Raw genomic sequence first — 19,449 nt, 5'->3', positions numbered from 1 at the left:
GTCTGTGTTCACAGGAGCTCTGCGTTGAAATATTTCAACTTAAATCAATATTTAGTTTTCTAATTATTACTTAAGTAGCATCTAGCCGGTTGTTATCTACACATAAACCCCTTTCTAATCTAATAGTTCCCCAGCTCATTTTTAATTGTACAGTATTCCTCTCCCTCTCCATTCTTGTAAAACCTAAACATATATCACTCTTAGAAGAGATTGAACCTTTAGAGTTCAAAGAACCTTTAAGTGCAAAAATTAACTTCTAGCTATCAAAAAGGTTCAAAGTTGAACTTAAAGGTTCTATAATGATCCACTGGTTATTTGGCAGTTATTTTAAGAACCTTTGCTTTGGTAAAAGGTTCATATTAGAACCTAGCATATTTAAGGTTCTTTCATGAACCTTTTTTCTAAGATGTAATGTAAAGACTATGAGTACAGTTAGAACACGATTTGCTTAACTGTTACATTAGTAAATTATTAATTTACACACTCAGCATCATTTACTCTTATTCATTTACTCGTTGCGATGTCAGATGCAGTTGTGGCAACATTGTTGATACAGTGTGTTTCGTCTGTACTCGTGACCGCCTCACATATCTCTAAATTGCACAATAATCTTTAGTGCGCCATGTTGTTGTCAATTTTTAGAACACAAATAAAAATCACAAAAAACTAAGTTCAGTTTTATGTTCATAAATGAACCAGAAGCTATTCTGTGTTAAATGGAGAGGGTGAAGTGAAACTCTTATCCCCAAAAACAAACTTTCTTTCTTTCTTTCTTGCTTTCTTTCTTTCTTTCTTTCTTTCTTTCTATCTATTTTTCTTTCTTTCTTATTAGTAATTGTTTTATTATTATCATTATCATCATCATCATTATTACTTTTATTATTACGATATTGTTTTGATTTTGAGAATAAAAATGCTCAAAACATATGCATTTAAACCAGGGCGAAGGTTTCTGAGCTTAATACGTAACGCAACGCAAAGCACTGAATCTGTTATGCGCAGATCAGAGATCGCGTGGAAAAAACGTTAAGCACAAACTAGTGGTGGGCGATCCGATACCAAATACATACAGGGTCAGTATTGCCGATACCGATACCAATACGATACTTAAAAAAAAAAAAAATTATTTATGTCATTATTTCTGAGGTGAATTAATGTTCAATTATTTAGGGCAATATTTTGTATTAATGTATTGAAGTCCACAAAATTATTAGTTATTAGGCACTGTAGAATTAATTCTTTACAGCCTTTTAACATAAAATAAATAAAGAATTAAAAAAATCTCTCCCTTTTTTCTGGTTTTAAAAGCAAATGAAATAAAGTGCACACAATTATTTCTGAAGAACAAACAAAGAACGAGACCAAATTTACAGTATCGACCACCACTACCATCAGCTTCGCTCACTCTGTTCACTGTTCCTCAGCACGTTGTGTCAGTGAGTCACGTGACGACAACAACGAATCACAGCAGAGCAGCAGGAGGGGGAGGAGTAGCAATGTGGGCCAAGATCATAGACAGTAAAAGAAATGGACACAGCGACCCCATTGGAACTCAAGTGAAGCCCATTTATAGCGTTTTTTAGCACTTCCGTTTCTGACGCGCAGACTCAAACGAAGCTTGACGACGTCAGCAACCTGTCTGACAGATGTAAATCTTCTAGTAGCTGTGCGTGCAAACTGCCATCATTAATCTTGCAGAGACGGCGAGCTTGAGCGGGGAGTTCTTTGTTATGAGTGAGCAGGGGTAAGTATTCTGATTAATTATTTTGTATAGTATTTTAAAATGTAACGCCAGAGAGTCGAGTGGTTATGACGCAATCGTTAGCCTATTTTTACAAAAACTGTTTCTACGGGGCTATAATGTACATAGAAGGTAATGGAGCCCTTTATACATTGTCGTGTATCTTTAGAAATAAATAATGGACAAACGGAGTCTTTAAATGCCTCAGATGTAATGTTATTCGCTGTCAAAGTGACGCCAAAATGAATGGGACTCAATGGGAATGCTAACGCAAGTGAAGTTCTGCTACAAGATGGCGGCACACGGCCGACTTCAACTTCCGGTCGACTTCCTTGCCGCCTGGCCAGGATGAGAAAGCAGTGTTTGTTCAGGATTGTAGAGGTAAAAGACATGAGCAAATTATAATGAACGTGGATGAGATATATGTAAATTAAAATATTGATTCAATTACAATTGTATCGATCCGTTACCAATACCAGGGTTGGCATCGATACTATCAATATTTAGATCGATCCGCCCACCCCTAGAGCAAACAGCGGCATTGAGTGGAGCAGCACGAATATCTGAGGTGAGACATCAAATGAACCATGACCTTTTTGAAAAGCTATGAAAATAACACCTAGCTAATGACATAACTGTGTGTTACATAATGAATAAATGACGATGTGCCACAGAATTAAGCACACAAGATGTTAATGTGGCCACAATATTAGAGCACTAATAGAGCACTGCGCTAGCAAGCAAGCAAGTGCAAGGTTGGGGGTTCGATTACCCGGGAACACATGATATATAAAAATTGATAGCCTAAATGCACTGTAAGTCGCTTTGGATAAAAGCGTCTGCTAAATGCATAAATTTAATTTAATTTAATTTTAATTTTAAAACACCTCAAGACCTTTTCTCAGATGTTTTATTTCAAGATTTTTGTTTTATTTCAAGATTTTAGCCTGCCTGTTACCAGAGCACTCGTGTATTGATTATTTTCACCAGCAGAGGGCGCTGTGAACTACACTGATTGCTTGTTAATTTACTGCTACTTCATTCCTGAGGAACTGAACCTGGACGACAGCAGGACGCTATTATCATCAATCCTCAGAAGAGACACCATTGTCCCTATATAAAGGTAGTATGTCAAATTAAAATAACACTGTTTGTATGTACTTTATAACTGCCTTTCTAACTCTAACTTTATAAATATAATTTTATGACTTCTATTGTTTTAACAAATACTGAAATTGATGGAGACACTTTAATGAATCTAACTAAGACTACGAAAGCTTAAATATTCCCAAAAAATGAAGGATGGAGTTAAATTTATAAGATTACAAGAAAACCTAAATACTGAGATGCCAGCAAGACCACAGACACCACGAGTAAGTTACTATTCTACAACTTTTTAAAAATATATGTGGACACATTCACGAATTATTATTTACTATTAAAATTATTTAATGGAATGTACGGAAGAACTTAGTGACTTTGACATTTTCTTTTATTTATTTATTTGGTTGTTATTCCAATGCAACTTTATTGCATTCCCATTTTTAATGGGATGCTCAGTTGTGATGGTTAGGTCAGGTGTCTACATACAGTATGTTTAGCTGAACTATACTGTTATCTTTGCAAATCATTGAGTTGCTTTTACCATACTAATATGCACCTTTCTGTGAACTTTTTTTGTAGGAATTCCTGTTGATATTCCACCTGGATCCATCTCAAGACTACATATTGCTTATTTGTAGCAAAAAAAAAATATAATAATAATAATAAAAAGACTTTAGACCAGAGGTTTTCTGTATCAAAAACAATTCAAGCTCTGTTTAATTAAATGCGCATATACATAAAACAGTTTTTCTCTATTTTCAGGTATGCAACAGGTGAACACAAGCTGTCTTCAGCCCTTGTTACCAAATACCAGTTCTTGAGACAAAAGACTGGCAGAGGATGTGCTTAAAAACAAATAATAAGAAAGAAAGAACACCTTTGATTAATGTTGAAGAAAAACTTACATTTGCTGCATGTTCAGTAAAGTAAGAAAAGAGATCATTTTCCAGGAGTCCATCAAAAAATATTGCAACCATTGTAGAGGTAGGTTTGCTAAAAATAATGTGACACTTTAATACTTACATTTCTATTATCCTGTGAGAATGTTTCATGTATATGTTTATTTGTCTATTTTGTAGATGGAGGATCTATCTGGTCAAGATTTGTATCAAAAGAGGTCAAGGTCAGTTGGGGTAAGAGTCACAGACAGAGTCTTGAGGCACAAACAGAGATCATTGAGAGCCAAAGAACAGCAGCTGGGGGAGATATTTTTTCAGTTTGTAATACATATTTATGTATTTAAAAGTTTATGGACAATCATGGTGTTCTGTGTTTATAGTGACATTGGATTAGTAGTGTATAATAATAATAATAATAACAACAACAACAATAACAACAATGTTATTGGTATCTAGAAAAGGGTTCATAAAGGAACTGATGGGGGTCATTAATGCACCATTAAGTGAAGGTTCCAATTAGAACCTTTTCAAAAAGGTTAAAAAATGAACCTTTAAGGTTCCCCCACAGTTGCAATCTACAGGAACCTCAAAAGGTTCATTTTTTAACCTTTTCTTCTAAGAGTATACTGCACTATACTTTTTGATTTGTTCTCATCATTCTGCTTCCCTCAATTCTCCATACATTTTCCTTTGTACTTCTTCTGATGCCTAGATTTGATTTGATTTACAGATTCATTAAAATATCATTTAATTTGGTGGTTTTAAAGGTACTTAGTAAGCTGCTCCACCATTAGAAAAGGAAATGGGCATCCATCATTTCAAAATGGAGCAAGAAATCCGACCAGTCCCTGAGGTTATATGATGTTAGAAACATTATCTTCCTATCCGGCATCATGCAGAATGGTACAAAAATCAAATTAATGTTGCACATACAAAGGCATTCAGTTACTTTTGATTCAAAATACAAATCGGAACCAGGTGAGTATCAAGCATCAGTTGGTCCATCCTCAGTCATTTTGAATTATAAATAAATGTAGAGGAAACACAGCACCATAGCTTTCATAGCACATCTTTTCTGTGTGACATATCAATAACATAACCATTAAAAGTATTTGACAGTTCAAGAACTTGGCAAAGGCAAAAGAGTTAAATATTTGTGCAAAGAGAGACCTACTGTTTTTTTCATAGAAAGGCCAAACTTTTGTTGCATGGATTAAATGACTTATTGTTTTAAAACATGTAAAATGTTGCTATATTTATTTATTAGTAACTGTTTCACGGTTATTTTTTATTTTTTGTAACTTTTTTTTATCAGAAGAAGTACTGCCCATTTTTTTCCATTAAGAGGACGGATGGTAGTTTCAGAACTTAGTTGGTTCCTCAGTGCCCCCTCCAGGATTTTACAGAGACGCAGCTGTGTGTGCTGAGGGGAAGCCATTGCAACAAACCTTTACAATGCCACAATTTCCAACCAAGGATTCTCTTGTTACAAACAGGCACAGAAGGTTTATGGTGTGCAGATTCTGCAGAATGTTGGTAGATGAGTTGAAGGCCCGGCGTAGGAGTAAACGGTCAGCCTTCAGTAAACATTGTTTACAAAATCCCCCGATTTAAATTCAGCGAACAGTGTTTCTGAGATAACATACAGACCCATAGCCATCTATGCCTTTTCAACGTCTTTATAATTGTCTTTGTCGTTTTCTATTTGTTCTGACAAATAGAAAACAAACATTTTAACGATTCGAAGTGAAGGAAGATAAAAAGTGTTTATATATTATAAAATAGTGTTTATATAAGTTTCTTAGTCTCGTCAACGTGCGTGTGACGTAGTTGTGCGTGTACAGAGCTCCGACGTCAGCCCGTCAGAGCGGTTCCATTTTACTTTCGGTTTCATTTTCTTTCCAAGTAGTAAGTGTGTGCACGAACACTAAACCACATTTGGCACCTCTGTTAATTTTAGAACTGTACAATAGTAAACTGTAAAGTGTCACTGTAAAGTGACATTCTGAAGATATAAACCATTGAACAACCTTCTGTGTTTCTGAACAAACTATTGTGCTGTATTATTAAACCAATCATATAAAATGGGGACCATTTAAAACAATAAATAAATCAATCATTATGTTCATTATACTCCTATCCACAATAAACTATTGTAATCATGAGGGTGTCCTTGAAAAATCTTCTCTGCAAGGGCTCCCTGGCTCCAAAACACTGGAAAACCCCTGTGGACAGGCATCCATATACAGCAGAGATTCTGGTGTGGCAGGAGGAACTTTCCTGGTTTTTAAAAGCTATTTTAAAGTTTAAAACGCCTAATTTCACAGGCTCGCGTAAGCATCGGGGAAAATAAAGTTCTGAAAATCTTGTATTATTGGTAATTTAGTTATAGAAAGTATTTGTATCTGCTAGTACTAAAACTAACCACTAGGTGTCAGTAGTCTTACACTTAGCAGGAGACCAGTGTTGCCAGATTGGGCGAGTTTCAGCCCAATTAGGCAGTTTTGAATTTGATTGTGCGGGTAAAAATTGGCTTGGGCGGGTAGACAAAATTTGGGCTCGCTTTGGGTAATTTTTGTGGGTTTCAAACATAAATGGCACTGGCTAAGTTTTTAATAAACAAGCACACGTGTGCATGCACTGCATCCAATCAGTCAACACAACGTTACTAAACACACACTGCTGGTGTATGGTGTTTGTCATTAAAATAATGCCATACTGGTGCTGATTTAAACGTCGACAGCCGCACTTTATACTATAAAAGGGCTATAAGGGCTCAGCAGACAGACGTTATTCATTAATAATTGTGGAGTGAGATGACACAAGGCTTTTTCACTGCAACTCCGAAATCAGAGCACATTTTAATCAAAACCAAAACTTACATGTCATTTATACGATCCTGAATTTGATATTTTAAACGGTCCAGATTGCATCCCTGAAAACTGACTTGATTAGTTTTGACTCTGCAAACTCCAAAAATGTAATAATATTATCTGTCAGAAACATTATCAATGTTGTCAAAAACAGTAGTATTTAACACTATAGGCTGTTTTAACACTAACACTATATCTGATCTCTAGAAAAAGTAGGTAACCGAATGAAATGAAATACTCTATGCAAACAATAGCCATAAATAAATCTATATGCAATGTAATTCAGTGTGAAAATGTAACTACTAAAAAAAATCATAAAAGAACTAGACAGTTATAATATATATAGCAATGATTATTAATTAAAACCATAATAGTCATATTTATTGTTGTATGATTAATAAACAACTGATAAAATTATTCACCCCTTGAACTTGATGTAACAAATATGGTAGCCTATGATTTAACAGTGTTCATCCCTCCAAAACAGAAAGAAAATTTTTCACAAACATTTGCATCACTTGTCTCTTTTAAAGATTGAGTGTATATTTGTATAGGCAGTATTATAGCACAATTCTTAACCTTATACCCATCTCAGACCTCACTAATTTTCAAACCCTAGCTAAGGCCATGATGACAAAGGTGAACATTTTTATATGTTCTGTTTCTGATTTACTGATTTCTTAAAGTGGGTTCAAACTGCGGCATTTTGTGTTGGAATATATACAGGTCCTTCTAAAAAAAAATTAGCATATTGTGATAAAAGTTCATTATTTTCCATAATGGAATGATAAAAATTAAACTTTCATATATTTTAGATTCATTGCACACGAACTGAAATATTTCAGGTCTTTTATTGTTTTAATACTGATGATTTTGGCATACAGCTCATGAAAACCCCAAATTCCTATCTCAAAAAATTAGCATATCATGAAAAGGTTTAACTATTAACCTAATCATCTGAATCAACTAATTAACTCTAAAAACCTGCAAAAGATTCTTGAGGCTTTTAAAAACTCCCAGCCTGGTTCATTACTCAAAACCGCAATCATGGGGAAGACTGCCGACCTGACTGCTGTCCAGAAGGCCATCATTGACACCCTCAAGTGACACAGAAAGAAATTTCTGAACGAATAGGCTGTTCCCAGAGTGCTGTATCAAGGCACCTCAGTGGGAAGTCTGTGGGAAGGAAAAGGTGTGGCAAAAAACGCTGCACAACAAGAAGAGGTGACCGGACCCTGAGGAAGATTGTGGAGAAGGACCGATTCCAGACCTTGGGGGACCTGCGGAAGCAGTGGACTGAGTCTGGAGTAGAAACATCCAGAGCCACCATGCACAGGCGTGTGCAGGAAATGGGCTACAGAGAAGCAGCACTGGACTGTTGCTCAGTGGTCCAAAGTACTTTTTTCGGATGAAAGCAAATTTTGCATGTCATTCGGAAATCAAGGTGGCAGAGTCTGGAGGAAGACTGGGGAGAAGGAAATGCCAAAATGCCTGAAGTCCAGTGTCAAGTACCCACAGTCAGTGATGGTCTGGGGTGCCATGTCAGCTGCTGGTGTTGGTCCACTGTGTTTTATCAAGGGCAGGGTCAATGCAGCTAGCTATCAGGAGATTTTGGAGCACTCCATGCTTCCATCTGCTGAAAAGCTTTATGGAGATGAAGATTTCGTTTTTCAGCATGACCTGGCATCTGCTCACAGTGCCAAAACCACTGGTAAATGGTTTACTGACCATGGTATTACTGTGCTCAATTGGCCTGCCAACTCTCCTGACCTGAACCCCATAGAGAATCTGTGGGATATTGTGAAGAGAAAGTTGAGAGACGCAAGACCCAACACTCTGGATGAGCTTAAGGCCGCTATCGAAGCATCCTGGGCCTCCATAACACCTCAGCAGTGCCACAGGCTGATTGCCTCCGTGCCACACCGCATTGAAGCAGTCATTTGTGTAAAAGGATTCCCGACCAAGTATTGAGTGCAGAACTGAACATAATTATTTGAAGGTTGACTTTTTTGTATTAAAAACACTTTTCTTTTATTGGTCGGATGAAATATGCTAATTTTTTGAGATAGGAATTTTGGGTTTTCATGAGCTGTATGCCAAAATCATCAGTATTAAAACAATAAAAGACCTGAAATATTTCAGTTGGTGTGCAATGAATCTAAAATATATGAAAGTTTCATTTTTATCATTACATTATGGAAAATAATGAACTTTTATCACAATATGCTAATCTTTTGAGAAGGACCTGTATGTAGGGTGCTTTCAGTATTTCTTGATCAGTAGGTGGCATTGTTGAACAGTGAGTGACCTCCACATTACACAAATTGACTTTTCTAGTGAGATTGAAATATAAACCTTTCTCTCTTTGCCTTTTTATAATAATTAATAAAATACATTTGAACTAAATAGTCGTTGCTGCTTTTGTTGTAAACGGACACACTACATTTTCAAATGTTTGGGCTCAGAAAGATTGATTAATTCAATTTGAAAGAAATTAATACTTTTATGAAGAATATTGTTATTTTCTTCCTATTCATCAAAGAATCCTGAAAATAAATGTTTTACAAAAAAAAAAAAAAAAATTAAGCAGCAGAACTGTTATTGACATTAATAATAATTAGAAATGTGTCTTGATCACCGAATCAGCATATTAAAAAATCAAAATAGAAAACTGTTATCTAATTTATTTTTATAACATTTTACAATATTACTATTTTTACTGTATTTGTGTTCAAATAAATGCAGCCTAAGAGACTTCTTTTAAAAAAACTAACTGCAATAAATAAAATTAATAGAAATCTGACCCCAAATGGACAGCTGTATAAGATTACATTTTTCCTCTTTTTTTCAAAGCAGGTGAGCTGACATTGCTTCATGTCTTAACAGTCATTGGAAATGTGACATTATTTTCTGTTTTAATGAACATTGCACGTCCCCCGCCTATATCTTATTGCACTGTTTGAGGAAGCAGGAAGAACATGAGCTTAGTAACCACAATCAACTGTCAGTGTGAAAGCGAGAGGATTCACTTCACACTGACAACTGTAGCGCGGCACACCGTGACTCTGGCAGCTCTCTGCTGCTGCTTATGGAGCTCTACATGGAGGCTGTGGAATATCTGAAGGGCTGTGGCATCTCGCCTGGTGAGACCATTCAACCCAAATTCACACATCCTTAAAATATGTGTCTGGTTTGTTAACTTCAACCTTTTTTATTTAAAATTTAATGACTAATAAATAGTTTTGAACTGCCATTGTTCATCTATTACTCTCTTATATAGCTATAAATCGTGTTATGTTTTTCTGACAGTGACTGAGGATGAGATTGTGGATTCTGAATTACTACAGGATGTGTTCACTGACGAGGCAGAATGGGTTTCTCAAAGCCCTTTGCAAACTGAGCCGTTCTTGCCAACTACTCCAGTAAGACTGCAGTGCATGGAATGTTTACAGATTTTATGAATCTGATTTGAATGATGTATCACTGAGTTCTTGCCTATTTGCTATTTTTGCTACTGTCGCTGGCGTTTATCATGATAATGCACTAAACAATTCAAATACATGATTTACATGTTTCCACCTACTGAGCTGACTGGCTTTTATTCTTAGTGCTGTATTATTTGAATGTTGTGAATCTCCAGCATGGTCACCATTCAGTTATATGGCTTGAGGACAATGTTTTAATGATTTCCAGACAACCGAGAGTCCAGATGACCTGCTTCAGAAGAGAACAGTGGTTCTGAAAGGGGTTCTGATCAGTGAGGAGATCTACTTGACAGAGCTTGAGACACTGCTTACGGTAATATGACGCTTTTTTCTCTCCATTCGTTTCTCTGCGCATATTTATAAATATTATTTCCTGGCCTAAGGACTTCCTCAACATGGTATCAGAAGACTCTAACTTTACAGACTTTCTAAATTGGAAGTTATGAAGTACAAACCGCTGTGGTAAACATCAGATATCAGAGAAAGATAAATGTTATATTTAGTGTATGTTACTAAGCCTACATATAAGATACTTCCTTTATTAAAAACATAAAGCTTGACTGTGATGCCATTTGTGGCACTGGTAGCAATTTATTGCTTTGTTTGCAAACGCCTCAGGTATATTCATAGTTTTTCGGTCCATACTTAGTTAGTTAGTTCTTCTCAAGCTCAAAACATCCTTTAGCACTTATTTTTTATGATTCTCTACCAGTCTGATACATGTTTTTTAAATAGAAACTTTGTCGCATCTGCCACTTCCTGTAGGTCAACTTCTGTTTCTCTTAGTATTGCTTCCCTTTCTAGTCAAACCATTAGTGGTTATCATTAAACTAGAGAGTTTCCAAAAAGTCCAGGATGACATGCAGCATAATGTTTGAATTACAGAATGCATGAAAAGTGTTGTTTCACAACCACTTCCTCACGGGAATCGTGTCCGGCATTTACCCATGAAGATTTCTTAATGCTCATTCTGTCATGTATTTATAAAGTGTTTTTCAGTTACATCAGCTATTTTCAGCACAAGTTTCATTTCAGTTCCCAATCTTACTTTCATTCTTTGACATTTTTCAATTTTTTCTCTATAATTACACTTTCTCTGCAGCCCATGAAAGCTTTGAAGGCAGCAGCGGGAACCTCTCAACCTGTGTTGTCCACTAAGCAGGTCCAGACTGTGTTTTATCAAATCCCTGAGCTCAGAGATCTACACAAGGACTTTTTCACAAGCCTTAGGGCCAGATTACAACCTGATGAAGTGATAGATCCAGGGGCACAACAAGGCCTGGTGACGGTGGAGGCCCCAGTGATGCAACTTTTATCTGTGGGAGACCTGTTTCTTAAGTTTGTGAGTTGTTTTATATGCAGACCTGTGGATAGTTATGCTGTGAAACTTATCATATCACACAATCATTAATACTACAGAGCAGACAGCGGTGATGATAGTTAAATATAGCTCATTTTTTTCTTGACCTATTATCTGGGGTATTATGGGTATGAAATGGGTCATGCAATTCAAATTGTGATACAATTCACGATCGTGATTTGACAATACTTTTTTTTTTTTTTTTCTTTTTTTTACAAAATTAAAGTTAAGTTAAATTATAAATGGAAAAGTGTCCTTTTATATTGCTTGGACAAAATGATGCACATTTTATTGTGAAATTGAAATATGTCAAATAACAAATCTAAACTGAAATTTAAAAAACAAACCCCAAATCAAATAAATAATCCAACTAAAAGAAATCTCTTCATATCAACAATCTAAGGCTTTGCCAGTGCTCTTTCCATTTAAAATGAGAGGAAACCCCTGTGTTTTGATCACGATCCAAACAAAGTTTCATGTTAAATTCCCACCCCAAATTGTATCTCGATTCATTTGGCAACTCAACCCCCTTCAATCGTCACATATTTGTATAGATTTGAAACTGGCTCGAGATGCATCATTACATGCCTAGTGTATTATGAAGCAATTATGAAATTTGTTGCATCAATTCAAAGTTGAGTTCGATCAGATTGAACCCGCTATCATTTTCAAACTCTATGCAACCCACATTTTCCCAACAGGCAGTTTGAAAAAAATACAACAAAGCACAAATATATTTATTTGTTTGTATATTGTATAATAGTTTGATGTCATTTTGCAGGTCAACCAGTTAGGAGTTTATCGGGGCTTCATTGATAACTATGAGAATGCAGTGGAGATCGTGCAGAAGTGCATGCAGTCAGATCAGCGGTTCAGGACGCTTGCAGAGGTCTTATTCTTCCCTTTTTGTTGTCTCTATTGTCTTTTAGTGGAAACCACACAGTTACCTTTGTCTCTTGTTATCTTTAGAGTATGATGTCCTCCAAAGGGTCAGACAATGTCAAGACCAAGTACACCTTTGAAGGTAAATAGTTCATTTTTGGCTTCCCTGTATGGTTTTGAATATTTTTTAAACACTGGGAAGATTTAATAATTCATACATTGGACTCCACAGCTCTCCTGTATAAACCGTTAGACAGAGTGATGAAAACCACGCTCGTGTTGCACGTGAGACGCTGTTTTAAATCACAGCTTGCATTCATTTATTAATATTGATCCATGCCTATGGATTTGTCAACATTCTGCGCTGTCCTCCTCAGGATCTGTGGAAGCACACGCCCCCTGATCACCCCGACAGCATCACGCTGCAGGAAGCGCTCCGTCTCTCCAGCAGCTTCCTGTCTGGGGTCAATGAACGGTCGCAGTGCAAACGTTCTGTCAAGCTGAGCAGAGGAGAGGTACCCCCACAGCTCACGCGATATGTTTACTCAAATGGAGATTTTTTAAAAAACTTTATTATTAAACTTGAATATTTAGGGTTCATTATAATCATATATACATGTGTGCACATCCACAGAGACGTCAGCTGATTCGGGATGGGTTTGTGGTAGATGTGTGTGAGAACGGGCACTACCTGAGACACCTCTTCCTGTACACAGACATGATGCTATGTGCCAGACTGACAACTGCAGGGTGAGTCTCCACAGTTCACAGCTCACCTCAAAATATGATACCATACTTTGTATACCAGGGGTTTTCAATGGACTACTTGCACAACTACTTGTGCATTCTACTCAGTACAGCTCTGGAGTTTCCGGTCAGCATTTAGCGCACCTGCATACAGACCATTTCTTATGAGAAAGCAGTTTATTACTATGTTTAAGTAAGACAAATGTAAACTACATGGTCAAACTATGGCTAGTGTACAATAGAAAAAAGAATTGCACGTGTGTGTGTGTGTAGTAAAACCATGGCTAATTTTCGTAAGAGGATTATAGCTTGTGTGCATTGGTTGCTCTTATTCTAATGTCTAAAATGGCTGAATGAATGTGCGGTAACCGCCTTGAAGAATGTTAAACATTTACATAATAAGTAACATATTGACAGTGCGACTACTTTGAATATTCATAATTGGCTTTGCATACAGGGAAATACACGTGCATACACGTTCCACTGAGTTAGAAAAAATCTGCACACAGTAATCATCAGAAAATCTCTTCTCCTGTCTCGGAAAATGTCCGGATGTTGAAATCAACCTGCAGACTCTCATTTTAATAGGCAGTTAAGTCAACTAGATGATTACGGCACACGGAAAATATATATAACCGGAAATAACTGAGCTGTATTATTTTAAAACGGAAGTGCGTCACGAGACTCAGTGCAAGTTGTCCATTAAAATTAAATGTCCAGATAATACTTTTTTTTTGTTGTGAATGTGTATAGTGTATGGGCTTAACTGTGTTTTCATATGAAGGAGGCAGGCACAGTACAGGTTTTGCTGGTACTTGCCGCTGGTTGGCCTGAAGCTGCTCTGGGCAGCTGAACATCTGCCCTCATCAGAATACCAAGTGAAAATTAGTAAAACAAGAGCCAAAATGTACCAGCTCAATCAAGCACTCCAGCAACACATGGTAAGGCCATTCATACGTGACTAAGAGAGATTTTCAGCCGTTTAACTAGACAAAAGTAGCCTAGATGCTAGCCAAATCTAAAAAAAGTCAAGTAGGAAGTCCCCTTTCAGAGAGAAAGATATTTATGTGTGTTTTTTGCAGAAAGGAGGCAAGGTGTCAGTTTCTCGTGCTGTTGATCGCTTGAGGCGCAAACTTGAAGAGTGTGAGATCTGGCTCTTAACAAACACGCCATCTGTAACTTTAGACCTACACAGCACCAGTGGAAAGGTAAAAGCACAACACTTTCACACGTGTGAACACACACGAGCACATCCTAACTATCCAACAAGCATTAATGTTTTTCTATTCTATTTCTATTTTGTAAAGAACGTAATTTTCATCTTTCATGATATAGTTGATATGATATAGTTTTTCCAAAGCAGTTAATATAGAGTTTAACAGAAACATCGGTAATACCTCAAATTAATTGAAATGAACTTAAAGGTGACAGTGGCAAGTAAAAAAAACTCCTTAGGTTGTTTATTTGGATGAAGAAGAAGTCTTGAGAGGAACCAGCATTTTTTGTGAACAAAAACACTATTAGTATGACTAGATTAAACGCCCTTTCACATCAAACGTAATTATTCAGAATGCCTTTTACGTTCTAATTCAGAATTTAAATTAGAATAATTAATTAATTAGAATAAAATCATGTAACTGTCATTTTTAACTAGAATAATATTTAAAACAGACAAAGCATTGTGTGAAAGTAAAAAAAAGGTATAAAGGTATATTGCCCTGATAGATAGATAGATAGATAGATAGATAGATAGATAGATAGATAGATAGATAGATAGATAGATAGATAGATAGATAGATAGATAGATAGATAGATACACGTCTCTCTTTATTGGTCAAATATGCTTTTTCCATCCACAGAGTCACACTATGCGTCTATTTTCTTTGTATGACCTGAATGAGTGGAAAGAAGCCATTGAGAAACAGAGTGGAAACTGTGAGTGCACCTTCATCCAACTGTGTATTTTGTTCTGACGATTGTATGATTATAACCCCATGCATGCATGTGTGTGTGTGTGTTTCCCAGGTATAGAGATGGTTCCTCCAGACCTGCTGTCTGTTACCAGTTCCTGTATCAAACTCAGAATGACTCAACAACCTCCCCTTCACTGCGTTCAGTCCAGTAAAGCACCCTCTGTATCTTTCTTTCAGTAAATAGTGCTGTCACAGTCGTCTCACTCACACTTGTTCACAAGGATCACTCTCTCTCTCCTGTTGTGTCTTTCCCAGATGAAAGTGCACATATCTGTGGGAGCTTATATGTTATGGTTCATTCGGCGTGTGGTCTGCAAAACCTGAGCAGTAAGTGACAAAACATGCGTTGTCTCTACAAGAATAGAAGTTTCAGAGCCACACATCAAACCCACAAACCCATCATATATATTCTTGTGAAGCATTTATGTATTGCTTCATCAAACACTGTTTCCACGGTAACAGAGCGCAAAAATACAATGTGTCCAAAAAAGCATAAAAATACCTTCCAGTAAGCTTCCTGTCTCAAATTCGTTTGACCTTTCAGGTGCATATATGTGTGTGGAGGTGGACGGCTTTGAGTTTTACGACAGGCGAAAACAAACCTGCCTTTCAGCCTTCTGTGTTACACCGCAATGGGAGGAGGTGAGTCGGGGGGATGTCAATATGAATTTTTAGAAATAAGATCATGCATTCTGCGATTTGCTTTGTGTTTAATACACTGAATTGATTTGAATTGATTGTGTTATGGTGTATAGGAGCTTGTGTTTCAAGTGGATGGAGCTCAGCAGCTGTTCCTGGTGTTAGTGTCTCAGTATGAGAATGGCACACAGGATGAGATTGTGGGCAGGGCGGTATTAAATGTGAGTTCATGTACTGTTTACTTCATTTTGTGTTATTTTAAATGAGTTGTTCATCCAAACATGAACCTCTTGTCATCACCTACCAATCTTCCTTTTTAACCGGTATTTTTGTTGCAACACTAAACCTGATTTTTAAAATAATTTTTTTAAGTATTCACATAAAACAGTCATAAGCTTTAGATTCTATTGCACAAATGTACAGTTTTGGTTCAGTCTGACCATTTAGTTATTAATGTAATGCAGAAAGGTACCTTATGTGTGTGTATACGTGTGTGTGTGTTTACAGCTGGACCCTGACAACATGCTTAAGAAATGGAAGAAAATCACTTGTTCTTTGGGCCAGGTTGATGTAACCTTGTCAATCAAGTACATGCCCCACCCTCTTGAGCCTCCAAGCACCGCCCCTCTAGTACAGGAACCAGTGTTCTGTGTACCGATTGGACAAGTGGCAATGTGAGTTTACCCTTACAAAATAAAAGTATTAATTTTTTTTTATTTATTAAATTTACTTTTTAATTTATTACAGTATTAGAAATATTACTAACCCCAAGCTTCTGAGCAGTAGCGTACATACAAATAGTAGATTCTAGTTGTCAAACATCAATGTAGCATCCATAATGTGATGAACTGTGGTTATTTTGTTAAGCACCCGTGTGAACTAAATTTTATGTTTGTAATGTAATGAAACTCATGTAATTTGAGAGTGATCGAAGTGTCCAAATACTGAGGACTGTTACAAAACTAATAAACTTCCTTCCGTCGTGAGATTTTAAAGTGCTTAGTGTGCACGTTTGTGATGCTTGTTTTTTTTTTTTTTTAAAGACATGTAGAAACAGAGGTATTTCGTCATCAAAAAAGGAAGAGGAAAAGGAACATGGAATAAGAAGAAGTGTTTGAAGGCTGTGTTTGTGTTTACAGGCAAGAGAGTGTGCTGGTCCCTCACATTGTCCGTTCCTGCGTGGAGGAGGTTGAGAGGAGGGGTCTGAATGAAGAGGGGATCTACAGGGTCTCAGGAGTCAGCAGCGAGATACAAGCACTAAAACATGCATTCAACACTAGTGAGTGTGTGTCTCAAACTGTTTGCAGATTCTCACAGTACTTATCTGAAAAGTGTGCTGTTCTCTCTCTTTCTGTAGATTACCGTGAGGCTGTGAGTAAACTGAGGACTGTAGATGTGAATGCTGTGTCTGGCACTCTGAAACTGTACTTTAGGGAACTTCCTTTACCTCTTATTCCCTCTGAGTATTTCAAAGAGCTTGCAGATGCACTAGGTGAGCCCTTCACACACCCAAGCACACAGTTGCACAGGTCTGTGCGTAAACATGCAGTGTGAGAAAAGTATACTGTGCATTATGATGATGAAGATGTTGAAGCATTCAAAATGATAATACTTGCATCTCTCACTCTATACGGTTGCGGCAGACATTGCTGATCCATATCTCAGGGCTGACAGCATGCTGACTCTGTTGCAGACTCTACCAGATGTAAACCGCAACACTCTCCTCTTCCTCTTACATCACCTGAGACGGTACAAAACATCCTTTCAACTCGTAACAGTCACACTGATTTAGTTTCACCTCAGACTGACCTGAATATCTTTCGGCGCTGATGATTGTAAATAAGAAAAAGGTGTTTCTCTGTTTTATTATTTGTCTCACCTTCTCATGTACATCTTTCTTTTTTGTGTTTCTCAGTGTTGCAGAGAGAAAGGAAGAGAATAAAATGTCTCTGAGTAATTTGGCCACAGTGTTTGGCCCCAGCCTCTTGCGCCCCCCAGTGGCCCGTGTCGACATATCTCAAGAAGTGGAGGTTCAGGTGAGTTCAATATATTTTTTTTAATTACTAAATAAAAGTTTGATGTGTCCATTGTAGAACTGTGGTATTTTAAATAGTCGAGTGAAAACATTTCCTTGAAGCCTGACCACTTACATACACGCATGCAGTTTTCTCTGTTCTGGGGTTTGCTTTATAAGAAGTGAAACAACAATTTTCTACACTGAGTGGATACTTGTGTATCTTCCCTACAGTGGTGTGGACTTATGAAATCAGGAGGAAAAATCCCCTGTCTGTGTGTTTTTTACCATTTTCTTTTTCAATCCAATTTATGTTCATTACATTTCCACTTGTTCTGGAAAAAAAATGATGTTCATATGGACACTTTATTAAAGCTTAGTTGAATTAAAATTTCAGCAAGTTAATGCATTTTTAATCTTCTTTATGTTTATCATTTTCTTTGAAAAAAATTGCTTTCAACTAGGGCTGCATAATTTGGGGAAATGTGAAAGTGATTGTGATTTGATTTTTTTTTCTGATATTTTTTTTTTTTATTTACATTTTTGCTGAGATATAATAAGACAAAATAAGACAAAATAAGAAACCCACTGTAAAATAACAATTCTGTATTTATGGAAATTAAAATAATAGTAATTAATATTACGGTACAACTGTACATTTACAAAAATAATATTTGTGACATATATATGAATAATTAGTCACACACACACACACACACACACACACACATATATATGTATATATAATATTTATACATATAATATTTATGTCTTAATTTCATAATGTATTTTTATATTTTATATGTAAAGCTTGTTTTTATAATATATATTTATTTAAATACATCTACATTAGATCTACATTGAGTCTATGCACTTAGCTATATCCTGATTTCAGATTTCAGTTAATCATGCAGCCTTATTCGTTGTTTGAATATTATTATTATTAATTGTCACATTTTTGCCATCATTGGTTAATTCATTTTTATTTTGTAGGTATTATGATAATTAATTGATTTGTAGACCATCTGTAAGTATCAGATGTGACCATTAACAAAGTGTCAGATTAAGTGGCCAATCACAGTTGACAGGGCAATGATCCAGTCATAGACTGAAGGAGGCACTGCATCCTCTCACATGATTTTTTTGTTTAAATTATTTATTTATTAACTTGTATATGTTCTTGTTTCTCATCAGGTTCAGGTGATTTTTCTCTATCTGCAGTGTCAGAACCTTCCAGAAGCTCTTCTCGCAAAACATCTGGACTTTAATGAGATAGAGACATGAGTCTTCAACAACCAGACTCCTTTTCTGTCTGCGTATCCATGGTCGTCTGTAAATTTGTACAAATTATGTTTAACTCACTTTATATTACATATGTTTAATATGTTATTTTCAAGCGTTTAATGTCATTAAAAGTGACATGACCATGGGTTGACTATATTTTAGTGCTTTAATATTATTGTGCTGCCACATTTACCGTTGTTCTGCAAAATGTTGCATGCAAAATCCTGTCAATCCAATAGAAATTTGTGCAAACAGGAGTTTTACCTTGAGTTTTACCACTCCTTTACAGGCCCGAATGTTGACACTTAAGAAGAATAACTGACTAGTTACTGTTAGAGAGAGAGAACTATAGATATGGTAAAAACTAAAAAAATTATAAATAAATAAAAAATAGTGAAATAAAATTAAAATAACAAAAGCATACAATACAATTAAATTAATTACAATA

At 36.2% G+C, this 19,449-nt stretch overlaps 1 protein-coding gene and 1 long non-coding RNA gene across 6 annotated transcripts; both read left to right on the top strand.

Moving 5' to 3' along the window:
• Positions 1–1,978: 1,978 nt before the first annotated feature.
• On the top strand, positions 1,979–7,338 carry LOC113052222 (uncharacterized). 5 transcript variants are annotated; one of them, XR_003277009.1, is made up of 4 exons: positions 1,979–2,122; positions 2,221–2,309; positions 2,735–3,829; positions 3,925–7,338. It is a non-coding gene; the product is annotated as an uncharacterized LOC113052222 (long non-coding RNA). The 5 variants fall into 5 exon arrangements; XR_003277008.1 differs by having other exon boundaries at positions 2,221–3,829; XR_003277010.1 differs by having other exon boundaries at positions 1,979–2,309; positions 2,732–3,829.
• Positions 7,339–9,478: 2,140 nt separating this feature from the next.
• LOC113052221 (active breakpoint cluster region-related protein-like) lies at positions 9,479–19,157 on the top strand. Its single transcript, XM_026216609.1, has 22 exons — positions 9,479–9,760; positions 9,927–10,039; positions 10,311–10,415; positions 11,205–11,444; positions 12,244–12,351; positions 12,432–12,486; positions 12,577–12,629; positions 12,722–12,859; positions 12,979–13,094; positions 13,876–14,032; positions 14,174–14,299; positions 14,951–15,026; positions 15,117–15,212; positions 15,320–15,391; positions 15,609–15,706; positions 15,820–15,924; positions 16,211–16,377; positions 16,843–16,982; positions 17,061–17,195; positions 17,347–17,452; positions 17,619–17,739; positions 18,912–19,157. The coding sequence occupies exons 1-22, from the start codon at positions 9,706–9,708 to the stop codon at positions 18,999–19,001; spliced, it is 2,472 nt and encodes an 823-aa protein (XP_026072394.1). The 5' UTR covers positions 9,479–9,705; the 3' UTR covers positions 19,002–19,157.
• Positions 19,158–19,449: the final 292 nt, after the last annotated feature.

Source organism: Carassius auratus, chromosome 32 (genome assembly GCF_003368295.1).
Source record: "Carassius auratus strain Wakin chromosome 32, ASM336829v1, whole genome shotgun sequence".
Lineage (NCBI taxonomy): Eukaryota > Metazoa > Chordata > Actinopteri > Cypriniformes > Cyprinidae > Carassius > Carassius auratus.
The sequence above is the reverse complement of the archived record's forward strand: the minus strand, read 5'-3'. Positions and strand labels throughout refer to the sequence as shown.

Excerpts from the sequence above, each read along its gene's own strand:
- LOC113052221 (XM_026216609.1), top strand. The coding sequence starts at position 9,706 with ATGGAGCTCTACATGGAGGCTGTGGAATATCTGAAGGGCTGTGGCATC. Across the intron at positions 10,416-11,204 it reads AGCTTGAGACACTGCTTACG|CCCATGAAAGCTTTGAAGGC; the intron begins GTAATATGACGC and ends CTTTCTCTGCAG. Across the intron at positions 12,487-12,576 it reads GACCAAGTACACCTTTGAAG|CTCTCCTGTATAAACCGTTA; the intron begins GTAAATAGTTCA and ends TGGACTCCACAG.